Source organism: Periplaneta americana, chromosome 9 (assembly GCF_040183065.1).
Source record: "Periplaneta americana isolate PAMFEO1 chromosome 9, P.americana_PAMFEO1_priV1, whole genome shotgun sequence".
Lineage (NCBI taxonomy): Eukaryota > Metazoa > Arthropoda > Insecta > Blattodea > Blattidae > Periplaneta > Periplaneta americana.
The window spans coordinates 89,710,742-89,730,070 of NC_091125.1; the positions used below are offsets into that span (position 1 = coordinate 89,710,742).

General features: G+C 35.1%; 1 protein-coding gene across 2 annotated transcripts in view; it reads right to left on the reverse strand.

Moving 5' to 3' along the window:
- LOC138706217 (forkhead box protein J1-A-like) overlaps positions 1-19,329 on the reverse strand; it is a 104,618-nt gene that overhangs the window by 43,663 nt on the left and 41,626 nt on the right. For both annotated transcript variants that reach the window (XM_069835254.1, XM_069835255.1), the window contains exon 2: positions 19,001-19,320. In XM_069835254.1, coding sequence (XP_069691355.1) covers positions 19,001-19,313 — 313 coding nt within the window. In that variant the 5' untranslated portion in view covers positions 19,314-19,320. The remainder of the gene's footprint in view (positions 1-19,000; positions 19,321-19,329) is intronic.

Sequence of the window (19,329 nt, forward strand, 5' to 3'; positions counted from 1 at the left end):
ACTCTAATCCACACTTTCTGAAGTTGAAATTGCGATAGAAAAGCTGAAAAAGTGAAAGTCTCCAGGTATTCATCAAATTCCAGCAGAATTAATAAAAGAGGGTAGAAGCGCATTTAGTGACATAAGCTTGTTTTTGCTATTTGGGAAAAGGAACGTGTACCAGAACAATGGGAGGAGTTCAAAATTGTACCTATATTTAAAACTAAGAATAAAGACCAACTAATAACTTTCGAGGAATGTCACTTCTGTTGACGTCGTACAAAATTTTGTCCAATATTCTTTTGAGAAGATTAACTCCATCTGTAGATGAAATTATTGGGGATCAGTGGTTTTAGGCGTAATAGGTCGACTATTGATCAGATTTTTTTGTATTCGACAGATATTAGAGGAAAAAATGGGAATATAAGAGTACAGTACGTAAGTCATTCATTGAATTTAAAAAATGCATATAGCTCGGTTAAGAGGAATTTTTAAAACATTCTTATTGAGTTTGTCATTCCTAAGGTGGTATTTCGATTAATTAAAATGTCTCGGTGAAACTTACAGTAGAGTCCGTATAGGCCAGTTTGTCATGTTTTTCCAATTCACTATGGGCTAAAGCAAGGAGATGCACTATCACCTTTACTTTTTAAATATGCTCTAGAATATGCCAGTAGTAAAGTTCAGGAAAACTGAGAGTTTGGAATTGAATGGGATATATCAGCTTCTTGTCTATGCGGATGACGTGAATATGTTGGGAGAAAATCCGCTTGAAACAAGTAAAGCGATAGGTTTGGAAGTAAATCCCGAAAAGACAAAGTATATGATTGTCTCGTGACCAGAACACAGTACGAAATGGATATATAAAAATTTGAAATTTATCCTTTGAAAAGTGAAAAATTTAAGTACTTTGGAGCTGGAGTAACAAATATAAATGACACTCGGGAGGAAATTAAACGCAGAATAAAATATGGGAAATGCCTATTATTATTATTCGGCTGAGAAGCTTGTTCAGTCTGCTGTCAAAAAATCTTAAAGTTAGAATTTATAAAACAGTTATATTATCGGTTATTCTGTATGATTGTGAAACTTGGACTCGCTGAGTAACAGAGGTTAAGGGTGTTCGAGAATAAAGTGCTTAGGAAAATATTTGGGGCTGAGAGGGATGAAGTTACAGGAGAATGGAGAAAGTTACGCAACGCAGAAATACACGCATTGTATTCTTCACCTAACACATTATTAGGAACATTACTTCTAGACGTTCGAGATGGGCAGGGCATGTAGCACGTATGGGCGAATCCAGAAATGCATATAGAGTGTTAGTTGGGAGACCGGAGGGAACAAGACCTTTAGGGAGGCCGAGACGTAGATGGGAGGATAATATTAAAATAGATTTGAGGAAGACGGGATATGATGGTAGAGACTGGATTAATCTTGCTGAGTATAGGGACGGATGGCGGTTTATGAGGGCGGCACTGACTCTCCGGGTGCTGTAAAAGCCATTTAAGTAAGACCCTATGCTTTCAACCACAGCTTCATGTTTAAAGTGCCACTACATCTGTTTTTAGTGCAGATTTGTATCTGAGAAAAACTCTGAATTATCTGATGTAGCAGTTCAGGACTCATCCTGTATGTTGTCTTCCACACCATATTTTAGTCTACAAATCAATTGTTTAAAAGCCAATTAACCATTGTTATTGCAGAAACTTGTATAATTAGGTTCAATTTTTTTGAGAGATTTGTCCGGGATTAAACGGTATGTCAATATTAACACATAGCTTTTAATCTCGTTTTAAAGTTCAAATAGTCTTTCACTCTGAATTCATAGCGATTCTGAAATTGTACGTATTACAGATTATAATCTATGAATTGATAGCCATGCTGTGTTGAGATTGTCTTCAATGCCCTATATTTTCCGAAAGCAGTCGTTAGAAAACAGAAGTTATTTCAAAACACATTCAAATTTCTTACTGAAATATAGGCCTGCCTCGAGTAATATAATGAAAATATAGGATGTAGAATTTTGTGTTTCAGGTTAAATAAAAATGGTTTGGTTACGCAGAAAATTAATCTGGATATTACACACACTACGGTTAAGAAACTGTTCATATTTTACGACCTTAAAATTGAGAATATAGAATGAAGCTTCTGACGGAATGTTTCCGACCTCAAACGATGACTTGACATTTTGGGAATGACGCGACCACTTAAAGAACTTGCAGACGAACAAGAAATCGAAAATACTGTATAAATTGGAACATTCTGAATTCAGTAGTAATTCTAGTATGCCTGTTTCATTTGTACGTCGTCTGTACACAATGACTAGCAAGACTGGAGAAACGCTCGACTTCAGTGTAAAGTGCCCATATTTATTAATTTTTAGATCTTGTGTCCATTGTTGCATAATTTTCGATATTAAAGATTAAATTCGTGCCAATATAGGATACATTTTCGAAATATTGCGTAAATTTTAAAGTACATCAGAAAGAAAAAAGTAAAAATAATCGCGATTTTCTGTTTCGCACTTGGAATTTAATATGAATCTCCTAGAACCAGTTAGTACTGAGTACTGGCTGAGTGGAAGACAATTCCTCAAGGACTTATGTCCGCCATATTATTATTATTATTATTATTATTATTATTATTATTATTATTATTATCTTGCAATGTTTTTAAGATTTTGTTTCTGGCTGAGTGGAAGATATCCTCATGGACTTTTGTCCGCCAGATTAGTATTAGTATTAATTAGCAATATTTTTAAGATTTGATTCCTGGCTGAGTGGAAGAGAAATAGTCATGGACTTATGTCCACCAGATCATTATTTGTATTAACTAACAAGAGTTTTAAGATTTTGTTTCTGGCTGAGTGGAATATGTCCTCATGGACTTATGTCCGCCAGATTATTATTAGTATTAACTAGCAAATTTTAAAGATTTTGTTCCTGGATGAGCCCTCATGGGCTTATGTCCGCCAGATAAGTATTAGTATTAAATAGCAATATTTTTAAGATTTTATTCCTGGCTGAGTGGAAGAGAAATCCTCATGGACTTGTGTCCGCCAGATAAGTATTAGTATTAAATAGCAATATTTTTAAGATTTGATTCCTGGCTGTGTGGAAGAGAAATCCTCATGGACTTGTGTCCGCCAGATTAGTATTAGTATTCATTAGCAATATTTTTAAGATTGATTCCTGGCTGAGTGGAAGAGAAATCCTCATGGACTTGTGTCCGCCAGATTAGTATTAGTATTAATTAGCAATATTTTTAAGATTGATTCCTGGCTGAGTGGAAGAGAAATCCTCATGGACTTGTGTCCGCCAGATTAGTATTAGTATTAATTAGCAATATTTTTAAGATTTGATTCCTGGCTGTGTGGAAGAGAAATCCTCATGGACTTGTGTCCGCCAGATTAGTATTAGTATTAATTAGCAATATTTTTAAGATTGATTCCTGGCTGAGTGGAAGAGAAATCCTCATGGACTTGTGTCCGCCAGATTAGTATTAGTATTAATTAGCAATATTTTTAAGATTTGATTCCTGGCTGTGTGGAAGAGAAATCCTCATGGACTTGTGTCCGCCAGATTAGTATTAGTATTAACACTGGAGAGTAGTGTATTATGATGAATGATTGAAAGAATTTTGGCCCTCAAATGTGCAGAAATTTGAACTGAACAAATGTAACTTTTCGTTCTGCAAAGTAATTGTACAAGGTTACATTTGTTCGGATCAAATTTCTGCACATTTAAATGGTAAAACTAAAATTCTTTCAATCGTTTATCATAATACACTGCTGTCTTAAATTTACGGAGCATATTGGGAATTAAATCAATTGCTTTCTCAAAGCACTCTATGAAATGTTTAATACAAAACAACTTTTTTTTGTGAAGCAAAAACGAGTGAAATTTTATGACAATTTTTGTTTGAAGTATCTCGAAATAATTCCCTGAAATTAATAACATTACCGTTCGTCCTGTATACCCCTTAATTTATTTGATATGAGAATCTCTAACAAAACGCTTAACTTTGCCCGCGGTTTGAATATGACTTTCGATTTATTTCAGATTGGAGTCCCCTGATGTCCCATGATGTCCTCTGATGCCCTGTACAAACAGTGAGTTACCGCCAAGTGCAGCGTCTCGAGTTAGCGTTTGAGGGATTCACCACGGCGCCGTATCGGGGTATACACGCCATAGTACGGTTTCAAGTGTGAGCATCGAATCCGAGCCTAGATTCGATGAGCGATTACTGTAACCACCGGTAGTACGACTTTGGTGCGGCGCCGGTTGGAAGCAGAGCCTAGGATTAAGAGTCACGGCGGAACCCTGTGATGGTTATTTTTTTTTTTGTACTTTATAAGTCTTTTAGTTGTAAGGTCCTCCGCCCTCCACGTTAGGCTCCCTCAACGTCGTCTTGCAATTGATGATTCTACGTCGTCGTGATTGATGGGTTTAGCTTTGCATCCATTAGCCCTTTGCTGGCAGAATATGGATTGTCCTTAGCCCGTTGCTGGCACAATATGGACGTTCACTCAGGAGTGTTTAGTTTGTAAGATGCTTTTTTTTTCATCACAGGGAAAACTGTGGCGGTCGGACGCTTGCACGCCTAGTAACTTTTTTTTCGTTAGTCTGGTTAGGCGACAGCCCTCACACATACAAAATTCTATTTCGGCGGGTTGCCGTAGGACTCCAGTGATGGCGTAGGACGAGCTCTGCCACTCAGGGTTCTAGGGACGGGGGTTACCAGCGTAAAAAAAATAGTTAGCAGATAGAAAAAGAATCAATATTAAGAAATTCTGTTCAAACATTGAAGTATTTTGGAACTCTGATATCATGTATAGAGAGAACATTTTATTAAGGTTTCAGGAACATAGAGATCTTGTTTTATTATAACGTTGAGGAAGCAAATTGCTCGGATTTCGTCGATTTGATACTCTTGAAATGCAAAAGACGCATTTGAAGAACTTGGTTTCCTCATATACCTTATAATAATTAGGAAATGAATATGCATAATGTAAATGTAACGAAGTAAATAATTGCAAACTGAATATACATATTGCAAATGAAGTAATGGCAAAGTAGCCGAACAACTCAAACTGAATATCTATTTCAAAGGGCAGTAATATTTTTCATAATGCAGAGTAATTGAGCTCTTAGTAGACAATAAAACTGTAACGTCTATGTGGAAACTCGTCGATTTCATCGATTTCATCGGTCTCATCGATTTTATGCACATCAAGAGGACGAATCTGAAGAATATTTTCTATTGGTTTCCTCATATACCTTACGCAGTAAATGTAACTGTAATGAAGTAAATATTACAAACTGAATATTCATTAAATATAATGAAGTAAATAATTACATACTGAGTATAAATATTGCAAATGAAGTAATGGCAAAGTAATTGATAACTCAAACTGAATATGTTTGAAAGGGCAGTAAGATTTTTCATAATGCAGAGAAATTGAGCCCTTAGTATACAATAAAAATGTAATGTCTGTGAGGAAACTCACCGATTTCATCGATCTCGTCGATTTCATCGATCTCACCGATTTGATTCGGATCAAGAGGACGAATATGAAGAATATTTTCTATTGATTTCCTCATATACCTTACGCAGTAAATGTAAATGTCATGAAGTAAATAATTACAAACTGAGTATACATATTGAATATGAAGTAATGACAAAGTAACTGAGAACTCAAACTGAATATCTATTTGAAAGGGCAGTAATATTTTTCATAATGCACAGTAATTTAGTCCTTAGTATAAAATAAAAATGTAACGTCTATGAGGAAACTGTCATCGATTTAATCGATCTCACCGATTTGATGCAGCGCAAAAGGACGAATTTGAATATTTTCTATTGGTTTCCTCATATACCTTACGCAATAAATGTAATGAAGTAAATAATTATAAACTGAATATTCATTAAAAGTAATTAAGTAAACAATTACAAACTGAGTATACATATTGCAGATGAAGTAATGGCAAAGTGATTTATAACTTAAACTGAATATCTATTTGAAAGGGCAGTAATATTTTTCATAATGCAGAGTAATTGAGCCCTCAGTATACAATAAAAATGTAACGTCTATGAGGAAACTGTCGCAGATTTCATCGATTTCACCGATCTCACCGATTTGATACATATCAAGAGGACGAATTTGAAGAATATTTTCAACTTGGCAAGCAAGTGTTCACTACTGAATGTGCATTTGCTTAAACGTGGTATGTGATAATTGTAAATCAAGTAATAACATTACACAATTGATAATTGAACTAAGTATTTCAGAGGGCAGTAATGAGTCATAACAAAGTAATTTAGCCCTTGCTAGAAAAAACTTTCAATGTCTGTGAGGAAACATTTTTCGGATTCATTAATCCTAACTTTTGAAAGTTTGTAGAAGCTGGATTTGACGTTTCTCAAAATTTGTTAGGACTTGAATCCTAATGTGTTATATAAACTTGTGTTGAGTACAATTTGTATAATTTCAAGCTCTATGTACTTGCTCATAGCATATGCCACGTGATATTTTTATTAAGCCATAATTAACGTCTAAATCAAAGTGGCAAATGAGTTCCTAATTGCTTGCTTTAAGCTTTCGTTACAAAAAAAAAATAGTCTCGAGAAAATACTAAATATTCTAGGAACAAACATAACTTTGATAGGTACTGTCTTTTCGATCTGTTACCGAGATTGTAATACTAAAATCTTTAAATTTTTCTTCGCGTAGTGGAAGCTGTTAAGAGCCTGAGGAAAAAAAATTGTTTTGGCAGGTTCAAGCTAAATCATGTTAGGCCTTTTAATTATATTTTAATGCTTGATGTTGACGTATTTCTCTTTCTCTTCCAGGTCCCGCCCATTGTCCCGTGCCTCATCGTGGCGGGCGGGTGTAACAAGGAAGGATGCTAAGCTCCTGTCATAACGGAATTGAAAATGATAGCAGTTGCATCCTTCCTTGGCTAAACGGGACAAATGAACCGCTATTTGTTAAAAGGGGCGGAAGTTAAATTTTTTTACAGTTCATTTTTTATTTAAATATGTCCTCTTACCATAGACACATCAATTTATTTTAAAATTACTTTAAAATGCTTAGTACAAATGGTTAAAATTCAATGTAACATTTTATAATTTGTGTTAAAAGGGTGGATGTTCTGGACAGTTTTTATCTCTCCGCTGTCAAATAGCGATTCAAATGTGTTGTTTGGGTAAAGGGAGAAGTCATAAAAATTAGTTTGGAGATAAATGAAAATTAAGCTTCGGAACTTTATTGCAAATAATTTACACACAAATAAAACGCATCAACTGTTAGTATTATTTTGATATTTTTGCACACTCACTTGTATAATTTAACTTTTGTGTTCATCTGGGAAACAAAATTCCATTTGTACAAGAAAAGACTTGTCTCCCTTTACCCGAAGAACACAAATTATTTCAGTGCTTCCAATCGTGTAAATTCTGCACAGAACTGTAGGGAAGCCAATGCAATGTTGAAATTTATGTGTTTGATTGGAAAATGGTAGAAAGTGGAAAAATATGGTGAAATGAAGAGTTACTCGTATGTTTAAATTAACCAAAACATTTTCAGGTTTCTCGGGCTACCGACTTAGTTCAGACGGTAGCACGTTTCCTGCTGATCCGGAGCTGTGCTTGAACGTGGATTCGATTCCCGCTTGAGCTGATTACCTGGTTGGGATTTTCCAGAGGTTCTCTCCAAATGTAAGGTGAATGTCGGGTAATCTATGACGAATCCTCGGTCTCATTTCGCGAAATACCAATTGGCTATCAACCCTAATCACATATCAGATTGACCATTTCAATGTTGTGAAATGGAAACATAAAATGAGAACCATAACCAGAGCCTCCAGTCCAAAAGGCATTTTTGTAGCGTCCGCTAGATGGAAGCATAGTTGCTTCATGCAATTCCATGAGGGCTATAATGTGACTTGTAGTCGTTAGGTGGCAGCACAGTGATAAGTGGTTTGCCTTAAAGTTCATTAGTTTGAACAATCTGTTGTGTGATCAGGGCTATTACGAATTACATTGACACTAAATAATCCCGTAGTTGATACAGCATCGTTAAAGTAAGAAAAAATCGTTAATATAATTTTTTCCATTAAATTATGAATTTTTCTATACAAGGCGTTAAAAATGACATTCGATATTTAGAGGGGTACTAGTAATCAAAAGAAGGAAAATGTCTAATAAACATGGTCCAATTATCTGCTATGTTGGTAAACATTGTCTCGGGAGATACTAGTTTTAGGACTTCTGTATATGGGTTATTTATGTTCAGACATTTTTAAATGTACCTGGTTGAGTTTAAATGGCAGCGTGCCCAAGGGTTCTTAAAAATCACACCAGGTTAAGGCTCTTGTTTCTCAAAACTACATTTTTTTTTACTTCGTGTTGAACATAAAACAGTCGGTCACTTCACTAATAAATTTGTCGTATCTTTTGTTTCAGTTTTTTCCTGTCGCTCCAGTACACGTAGAACTACTCGCAAGACATGCTGGTACACACACCAGATGCAACTTCTTCCATCGCGGCTCACCGGTACAGAAGTTTGAATTACTAAACCAACTATTGTTTCTTTAGTTCACATTGATCAGTAGAAATTATCAAATGTAGCTCTTGTTAATTGTACCAGTTCATTAAAATCTGTATTCAAAGCGTGATGGATTCAGAGCCCCAATTAACTTCATATTTCATAACGGAGTCATTCTATTAACTAAAATTCACTGAAAGAATCCACTAGAAATTTCAAGATTAGGGCCTGCATTGATTAATATTGTATTAATATTCTAACATGTTAAATAGTTCAATTGAATTAACATTTACTCCCTTGGTTGACAACTAAAACTTAGTACAAATTACATTATTATATTCCTATAGAGGATTTCATGTTGAGAAAAAAGCATTGGCCATAATATGGGGCTATTCCACCAAATGATCAGTTGTCATAGCAACGCCTACCTACCACATAGCTAGTATTGTACTGTACAATTGGGCAAGGCCCATAAAAACAATGCTTTTTTCTTAACGTGGAATCTTCTATATCGTCGTTGTTCCTGCAATAACTCCTATGTGACATATTTATCGATTTTTAGATTTTTTCTGTTAAATAACTTGGTGATACGGCAAGTAATAAAATCTCCTCTATGTAATTATATTTCTTTGTTTCGAAAATGTAAGAATTCAGTCTCCTATGTACGCCCACCATAGGATGAGTAAATGTTTTTTCTTTCTACTGAAAAATTTTATATTTTGCACATATAAGTTATTGCAGGAACAACGATATATAGGTAGCAAAGAGGAAAAACAAATGCCGACGAATTACACTAATAAGTTCTGTGTTTCGCATATTTTTAAACGGTTTTGATGTACAGTCCCATAGATTGCATATTTTTATGTAAGCTTATACATGGTGCAGGTCGTGTAACTGCCGATTGAACGTTAAAGTAGAGTATACAGAATGAACGTAAGTAATGTCATAAATGTCAGGAGGTTGAGATATTTCAAACAATATTTTAATACGAGTTTGCTCTTTTTTTTCCTTTTAAAGATAAAAATGGTTTTGTATGAAACCTTTAATAGCGTGTTTTGGGAAAGCCATTGATTGAAGTTCCAATGTGCTCTGTCAACTTAAGAGATCTGTGTATTATGATATGATTAAAAGAATTTTTTGTACTTCAGATTTGCCGAATTTTGAATCGGACAAACGTAAACCCTAACTCTTCGTTCTGTGAAGGAATTTTACAATATTACATTTGTTCGGATTAAAATTTCTGCACGTTTAAAGGACAAAACTAAAATTCTTTTAAACCATTTATTATCGCAATACACTGCTTTCTTAAATTGAATGAGAATATTGGGAATTAAATTAGTGGCTTTCCAAAAGACAGACTATGAAATGTTTAATATACATTTTGTTCTCGAGATGGAAGTTAAAACGAACGAAATTGTATTCAAACGTTAGTTTGAAATATTTTAAAGAATAATCCGTTGATATCGACATTACTTACGGTTCACCCTATACATTATGCATTGTTAAATAGGAAATTAGCTGAAATTCTGCGTAGTTTGGCAACAGCGCATCGCCGGCTCAAATGCGAACTCTGATCAGAATTGCAGCATTCCGTCCCATATTCATTGCATTCTTTACGGCTTCATCGAACAAAACTGTGTTAACATTTGTGAGAAGTATTCATTTCGAACTAATATGGTATTAGAATTTTTTTACTCTATCCAAAGAATAATCTGTTAAAACCTGCAGTTACATTACTTCCATCTTGTGTATAAAATATTTTCAGTATTTTGAAATGTATTGCCTGTTCTGAAAATAAAATACAAATAATATGCGTTTAAATCAACAAAAATATTAACTTAATGCATAAGGTGCCAGGTGATTCTGAATTGGTGTTCATATCTACTTACACCACAGCTAAAAAGTGTGTTTTTTTTAAATAAAGTACGAGGTTATTCAAAAGTAAGTTATATTTTGACGTCGCCATAACCTTTAGAAGACTTAATATATACAGAAAACAGGAACACACTTATATTCATAAAGATACGAAGATTATTCGATTCAGTTTAAATCATGAAAATGTCCGCCATTTTGTTCTTCAACAAGCAAGAATCTTTGTTGTGAACAGCATTTACTAATAGATCTGGTGGAATATTTTAAATTTTTTACTATATTGCATATTTTAATTCGTCGGTAGTCGTAGGATTAGTTAAAAAAAACCTCGGTCTTTCAAATAACCCCAAAGCCAAAAGCCTGCTGGATTGATATCAGAGGAACGCGCTGGCCAGGTGTTAGGTAAATTTTGTTCTGAATTTTTATATGCCGTTTAAGCTTATTACACTCATAACACTAAACAAGACTAATTCGATATTGAAAAGTGGAAACCATTTTAAAACGTTCAATGATAGTGATTTAAAAATTTAATAAGCAGTAAATGTACTTTTGAGAAACTTGTTACCATGTTAACCGAAACAAATGTGTGATAAATTAGCAAATCCCGTTGTTCGATATATAAAAAGTGATGCCATTTTGTGTATAGGTACGTTAATTTTAAAAAATGTTGTAGGCCTATATATTTCAAAATGTAACTTGCTTTTTAAGTCCTATATTTGTTCAAAACACGAGATGAATTTATCCCACTAGTCTGCTGAGAATTCACTTCTGTTTATATTTGAACACGGAGGTTATTGAAATGAAATCTCAATTACACTACAGAACAGGATGTCTGCACGTAGAAGATAATCATCGTTGTTCCTGCAATAACTCCTATGTAACATTTATCGATTTTCTGATTTTTGCTCTGTTAAATAACTTAAATATTGATACAGTAAATAATGAAATCTTCTATATGTAATTATATTTCTTTCTTTCTTTCGAATATGTAAGAATTCACAATCTATGTACAACTGTCAGAATGAATAAATGTGTTTTTTCTTTCTACTGAAAAATGCTATTTTTTGCACATGGGAGTTATTGCAAGAACAATGACGTAATGATTTATGGAAGTGCCAATTGAAATTGATCCTGATAATTGTCAACGCCTCCAAATCTTGAAGGTGAAACAATGTAGTGAAGGAATAATGTGAGGACTAAATATTAAGCTAAATATTGGCCACACATGCATGATTATTTGTAAACATATTCTTGCATATATCATGAAAATCAACCATTCCGGTTTTTGTTATTTCGTTCATTTTAATACAGTTCCGCCAATAAAATATTGAATGTCTGAGGTAATTTTCTGTTCATTTCATTCAAGTTTCCTGCCAAAGGGCAGATTTTCCACTACAAATCCAGCATTCTCCAATCTTTCCTCTTTTTCGCATTCCTCTTCGTCTCTACATACGATCCTCATATTAAAGCTCACGATTTCTCTACCCCAACTTTTTCCCCATAAATAAATTGAACATTACCATATAAAAACTATGTATACAAACAATAACTTACTGTCCTATGTTTATAAATTAGCAGACTGACATTTTGTAAAACAAGAGTACATCATTTATGGTTACTAAGTCAAAGCCTGATGTTCTTTCTAGTTACTAATACAAATTGTCAAAGCCTGTTAATTTCTAAACATGGCCCGTCCACCGCTGTGGAGTAACTGTCAGCGCGTCTGGCCACGAAACGAGCGGGCCTGGGTTCAAGTTCTGGTTGGGGGGGGTTTCCGGAGTTTTTCTCTTCCAATTGAAGCAGAATTGCTGGGTAACTTTCGGCGTGAACCTCGGATTCATTTCGCAATCATTAATTCACATATTACCATAGCCCGGGTTAAGTTCACGGTGCAGCGTGCTGTATTTGTACAAGAGCGCGGCGTTTCGGCTACCCAATCATTCACGGAAAAGTGGTAAGCACAATAAGCATGAGGCTGCAGTGTAAGCCTTCGGGTCCCTCCTCCGTGTAAGAGACAGAGGAAAAAAAGCTGGCCCACTAATTTACAGTATTTTTCATTGTTTTTATACATAGATTTCTTATAGAAATGTCAAATCTCTGTCCCATACCCAGAAAACACAACACACTACACTGGGCTGCAAAAGAAATGCCGAATCGAATTCGCTATCGATTTGAAATAGGACCATGTTACGAGGACTTCACTTAGAAAACAGTACAAATAGAGATGCACAGGAGGCATTGCATATAAACTCTATTAGCCTATGTTGCTATGTTGTCATTACATCATCAGTTTGTTCGTGTATGTCTACTATAAACTATACATTTTATATTTATAGACTAATTAAATTGATACTTTTGTTACTACAGTATGAATAGTAACTGGCCGTATATATCGATTGTAACGAGACAGCATCCATGGGTAACAAGGAAGGCTATGGAATACCATATAAACTGCAGTTTCACCAGGGTGCGAATTAACGGGAGGGAGGATATGTGTATTTTTCCTCTTTTGGAAAGTTATCCCCTCTCATAAATTCATTTAAATATCCCTGACAGGGATAACGTCTATCCACCCTCACAAAATATAATTGTTTTAATATGACTATACTTTATAAAGTATAAAATAAGCTAAGGAAATAATATTGATGTATTATCATCACCGGCAATCTGACAACAGTCAATAACTTAGGAATTAAACATCTTATCTTAAGCCTGCTCATGGATATAACTATTATTATGATCAAGAAGCGAGTCAATGCAACCAAGCATTGAGCCGTATCGAATGAGGATAATTTTTTGTATGGTATTCTCTATCTAGGATTCTATCCCCCATTTGAAATCTTAATTCGCACCCTGAGTTTCACTATTTTCATGTAGTATTCTTATTAATGTTGTAAAATGTATATGAATAATTTTAAATGAATTCATATCAAGTAATAACGTGGACATACATAAGTCGTACTTACACGTTTTCAAAAAAACTATCTCAGGAAAATAGCTTTTCACTTCGCCATGTTTGCTAAGTTCTCTGAAACGACATAATTTCGTATCGGAATTTCTTTTGCAGCCCAATGTACTGTACATGGAGTGATGATAAAATGAAAACGGTTCATGTATTTATAATATGTTTATAGTAGACAAGTCACAACTACTGATGAAAAACTGAAGAATGCAAGAGAAGTAAGAAGAGAAGAGGAGAACAGGAGGTAAAAGAGGAAGGAGAACGAAAAACGTAGAATTTGATGAAATATAGCCTAAAGGAAAAAAATGAATGTTTTTAAGGAGAAGCAAAAAAGAGAATCTTATTTCCATATAAATATATGTAGGGTCCTATATGTAAAAAATAAATATATAAAAATTATAATAATCGCATCAAATCAAAATATTATATTTTTGGGTACTTTTAAATATTAGTGGTCAGATTGGAGTGTTTTTAAAATTCACCCCGATTTTGCACTTGCGTCATTGTTCTTCCGGAACAGCGATATATGATTCAAGGTTGATAGCATACTAACGTATACGACATATTTAAATGTTTCGGCATACAAATGGTGGAAAAAAATGTATAAAACTATAAAGTTTGAGAACTTACGAAATTATACAAGCACTTATGGTTTCTATTACTACATTATTTAATATATAAATTAAAGTTATTTTGCATTTCCCAATTAGGTTAATAAAAAGTAAACCTCGATTCTTGACTTTTAGTTCGAGGATTCGTGGAATTGTACAAAAAATAGCATTGAAGATTTACTCAATTTGAGAAACGGTCATTAAACCAGTTACATCAATAATAGATTCAATTCATAATCGAGTACCGAATAAAATTCTCTTTATTAGAGAATATAATTATTATTAACTTTATAATTATTGTATCAGTGATTACTACATCGTACCATGTAGGTACGTAGAGGGGGATAGTAAGAGTATAGTGAATTATAAGTATAGACACTTCGCGTTCGTACCTTTGATGTAGCATGATTGATTTCAATGACCTTTAAGCCAGCTTAAGCGTATTGTCATGTTTTGTTATTGTTTTGTTTTATTGTGTTGGGTTGCGTCTCTATACAATAACTGCTAGTTTATTGCAATTAATCGCAAATTAACACCAGAACAACTTATTCTTGTGCTACAACTTTGGTGGAAGCACAGTAAGAACACATTGTTTATCGAGGAATAGGAACTCCATTTGAACAAAATCTGTAAAAGAATGTGTAGTCAAATGTAATTAAACGTAAAGAAGTGTTTGGGGAAAGCGACTTTTAATCCACTCTATATATAAGGAGTTCTAGTACATACAGTATAGGGATAACCTGAACTAGCACCAACAGATAGCGCACGTGTACTTTGAGGGATGCGCTTTGCGTGCGTATTTGTTTTCGGTATATAAACATTGAGGATATACGTAGTATATTAGTATATTAAATACTCTTAAAAACAACTAAAAATGGCAAATTTTTGTTATGTTCCTATACGTAAAAACCAGGGAAAGCTTTTTGTCTTCAGTCAGGTCCCGAAATATTCCGAATATATGCTTTAAATCTTAAAAAAATATAAGTAATTAAATTAGGCCTCGAAAGTGCTAGCTAAATAAAAATAGCTACTTCAAGTAAGGAATTGTTGACTATAGTTTCATTTTGGAAGAGGAAAAAGAAAAATTAATAAAAACATATGCAACACCGACAGCAAACTATGTTAGCTTAGATTATATGTAGTAATTGTGGGAGTCTCCGAAGTTTACGCCTGCAGTAAACTCTCGATAAACTGGGATGTTTATTATCCAGGACGATCCGTAATGAAATCCATTTCGTGAATAATGCTTTTAATGTACTATACCCTAATTATTAAAACCATGTTTTAACTTCAAATTTTCAAAATCATCCCACATAGTATTCAAAACTGCACGTCCTTAACCTACAAAACGCACTACTAATCGTGATACTACTGCAATCATATTATATCATCCTATTAAAAATTGTATTTGATCTTTCTGCAACTACAGAAAAAATACAAGGAATTCAATGTCGATAGTCTCTTCCCTACAAAAACACATTGGTGGCTGCTTATCCTGTTTTTAGCGTACGGTTCTTAAATACTAATGATTAAAGAGGGCAATATTCACCTTCGACATACTTCCTATTTTTTTTATTCGTGCATCTCGTTCTCAAAGTTCTCGTTTAGGTTCATGAACATTCAATTTACTCGTATCTATATTCTGCATACTGCAGATTTCCCCACCCATCTCGGGGAATCGCTCAATATTATACAGGTTTACGTTATTATTTATTGTAAATTAAATTAAATTATGAGGTAAGAAAATATTGAATTATATTAAATTATACTAGGTTATACAAAATAACTGTAAATATAATTTTGACACGCACAGAAAACCAACAAGCGGGAAAACGTAATCAACTGTAGCATATGACATAACATAGCCCTACAACATGTTGCGCCGCATGGAACGCTTCTGCCGCATGGAACGCTTCTGCCGCATGGAACGGTATGGAACGCTTCTGCCGCATGGAACGGTAAAACTTCGCATAAGATATCCCTATTCAAAGATTACAGGTACAAAGAGGATTTAATAGGCAAAAAAAAAAAAAATGCATATCGTAATTGTATTAGAAGCTAAGTTATGACAAAATACAGGCTAGTAGACTTTCACAACTTTCGTGTACCAACTCCCATTAATCTACTATGTCAGAGGTTTATATTTTATTATGATTTTTATTTGTGGCAGCGACGTCAGGAAGAACTTTTTGCTGCCCGCGCTGCACTCGTTCGATTTGGCGACACACGTTCCAATTCTGTATGAGTTGTAGGGTTGTACAGATGTGGTGAATGCACCGCAAAAAGGGGCACAAACGCAGCTACAGTAATGTACTTAATGATGACTGGTGTTATATTTCTTTGCCAAAACAAGAGAATGACGCTCAGTGTCTGATTAAAAAAATCGTCTGCAAAATTAGCAATACAAATTGATAGCTGAATTCGGAAGTATACTATGTATTGCTATATTTTAGGGCACTTCGTAAAACCTTAAAAAGGTTTATGCAGTTGAGGGAAGTTCATTTTAAGGAAAGAAGGGTAAAACACGTTCGGAGTTTATGAAATATCATTGGGTATAGGCTATACGGTCTTCTTAGTGGATAACCCCTTTCTTTGTAATGTAACTAAAATAAGTTATTTACGTATTTTCTATCGTATGTAAAATAACAGAACTAAATCTATTTCATTTATTGTGTTATTGGAAATACAACATACAATACAATACAATACAATACAATACAAATATTTTTTTCTCAATCGTTATCTTCAATATTAAATTTTCTAACATTTTTGATTAAGAATCAAATATTTCTTGTAGGATTAGGTAAAATATCCTAGACTATGTTGTTGATGTAGGTCTTTAAAACATTCCAGTAAAAGAATCATGCCTGGATTGTCATGTGAGCTGCCTTTTATACCCCAGAGCCGTCCACTCACAACAGAGCGAAACAATTCAAACATTCGTTAAACCGAACACTGAGGTGGTCCTCAAGACGGAAGAGGTTTGCATACTGCCTATAGCGCCAGGCGTTTAGTAGCCCTTTATTCCCAACCTGTTGTGCAGACTTTACCACACCTACTATTAGAAAGTCTAAAGCTGTTGTTACCAATTCCCCTAAAGTGAACTCCGGCCTATACTCCTGTAGCACATAGTAAGCCTCGGGCGACCTTCATTCGAACGAACCATGTATTTACCATACTATTTACTGTACTAAACAGGAGTCGCAACTCAATGCTTTAAAAGCGTGACGCGAGTGCTGAGCGTATTGCCACAGTCTACCATACACAATCACGAAGCTTGAGTTGTGAGGGTGCTAGGAACAATAGACTGTGCCGATATTGTCGGACCATAGGATCTATGCTCCCGTAAGATATGCGAACTGAACCCTAATTCCTTCTCAGCCTCGGTAATTCATTTCTCTCCCTACATTCCTATCTCTCTCTTTTCTGCCCATCTTCCTTTTTCTCCTCACTACTCACAATTTTGAGCCTTCTTGCGGGACAGTTTATTTGCACTTGCAGTCCAGTGTCGTCAATTCAACATGAATACTGTAGCACGGAGTGATGGAAAAAAATATATTATTAAGCTAGTAATAGCTAGGGTGCTAGGAACAATAGACTGTGCCGATATTGTCGGATCATAGGATCTGTGCTCCCGTAAGATATGTGACCTGAACCCTAATTCCTTCTCAGCCTCGGTAATTCATTTCTCTCCCTACATTCCTATCTCTCTCTTTTCTGCCCATCTTCCTTTTTCTCCTCACTACTCACAATTTTGAGCCTTCTTGCGGGACAGTTTATTTGCACTTGCAGTCCAGTGTCGTCAATTCAACATGAATACTGTAGCACGGAGTGGTGGAAAAAAATATATTATTAAGCTAGTAATAGCATTTTTCGATGAAGAGAAACAAACAGATCAATATCAGTTTACTATAAAGCAAGCAGCGATAAGAGCAGCTGCGATCACAGGTGAGGCTTATTTTATTTCAGTTGATTACGTATCAAAATTACGTACTTAACTAATAGTAATACAACATTTTTATGTAATTTATATAGGCAGGTCAGGGCGCCTAATGCACATTATCACTATATTGTTATATAGTATGTAAATATGTAAATAATTTCGTACCATGTAGTAACTTAGCCGGTCCCTAGTCCGGATGAGAAAGAAAGAGGGTACATGACTATGTGTTCATTCATTCCTACAATTTTATAATTTTATTAGGACTTCAGGATCACGTTACAAACCTAACAAAACAAGATAATGAGGTGAAGGAAAAGTATTTATGACGAAAACATTTCTCTTTAAATCGAGATAGATTCCATTCACGTAATTTCCATTTAACCAATAAAATATATCCACTGAAAAACATAATTATAATTATCTCCAAATAATCGTAGAAGTCAACGTCTTAGACGTACTTAAATTCAATTATGAATAAATAATAATTTACCTCACATTATTAATAAGCAATATTCAAGAGACATAACACTGTTTGACGGAAGTTTGGCAACACTTCTATTCGGCAAGGTTCGTGGCCTGCAGTTTGACGTGGTGGGAGGAAAGCTGGTGGAATGGAGTGAGTAGAGGCATGGATAAATATATAATATATTTATCCGTGGTAGAGGCTTAACTTTACCAAGAACGACGACAGCGCTGAAGGTGCACAGATCCGATGGTCCGACAATACTATTTCGCATCGTCTGTAATGAGGCGATCTTAGTGGTTAACAACTATCTATGGATGCATATTTACTACGTATTGAGCTTCATGATTGTATATACTAGACAGTGGTATTGCCATCTCTTTCTAACATAGTGTTGTCCTTGTCTCTTTTGCAATGAATGCTATCGTACACAATAACAGTATTTTTATTGCTTATTGCGCATGTGCAACATGAACTTCACGAAAGACTGATTGAAACTTTAATTAGAAAGAGAGAGAGCAATGCCCTCACCAACATGACGTCTACAATCACGCTTTCAAACAGGAAAGAGCATTGTGGTGGTGTCTCTTGTTTAGTATAGAGCTCACTGGTATTTACTCACCGTTTTTTACTCTCAATGGTGTCGTGGACTTGCTGGATTGGGACGGCGTGGGGGAGGATGGCGGGGTGGGCAAGAGAGAGGGGATGATGTTGAGGTTGTGCAGCCAGTTGAGGCTGGTGAGCTCAACATCTCCTCCGCCTCCTCCGCCGCCGCCGCCGCTGTCCACGCTGCTCGGGCTGCTGTCCTCGTTACTGCTGCAGTCGAGGGATGGCTGCTCGCACTTGACTTTCCCGAACGCCACCGGCTCGTACTTGAACGCGGCCATGCTCTCGACTTGCTCGCACTTCACAGGAGTCATCGTAGTGACCAACATGCTTGTCCTGCATCAC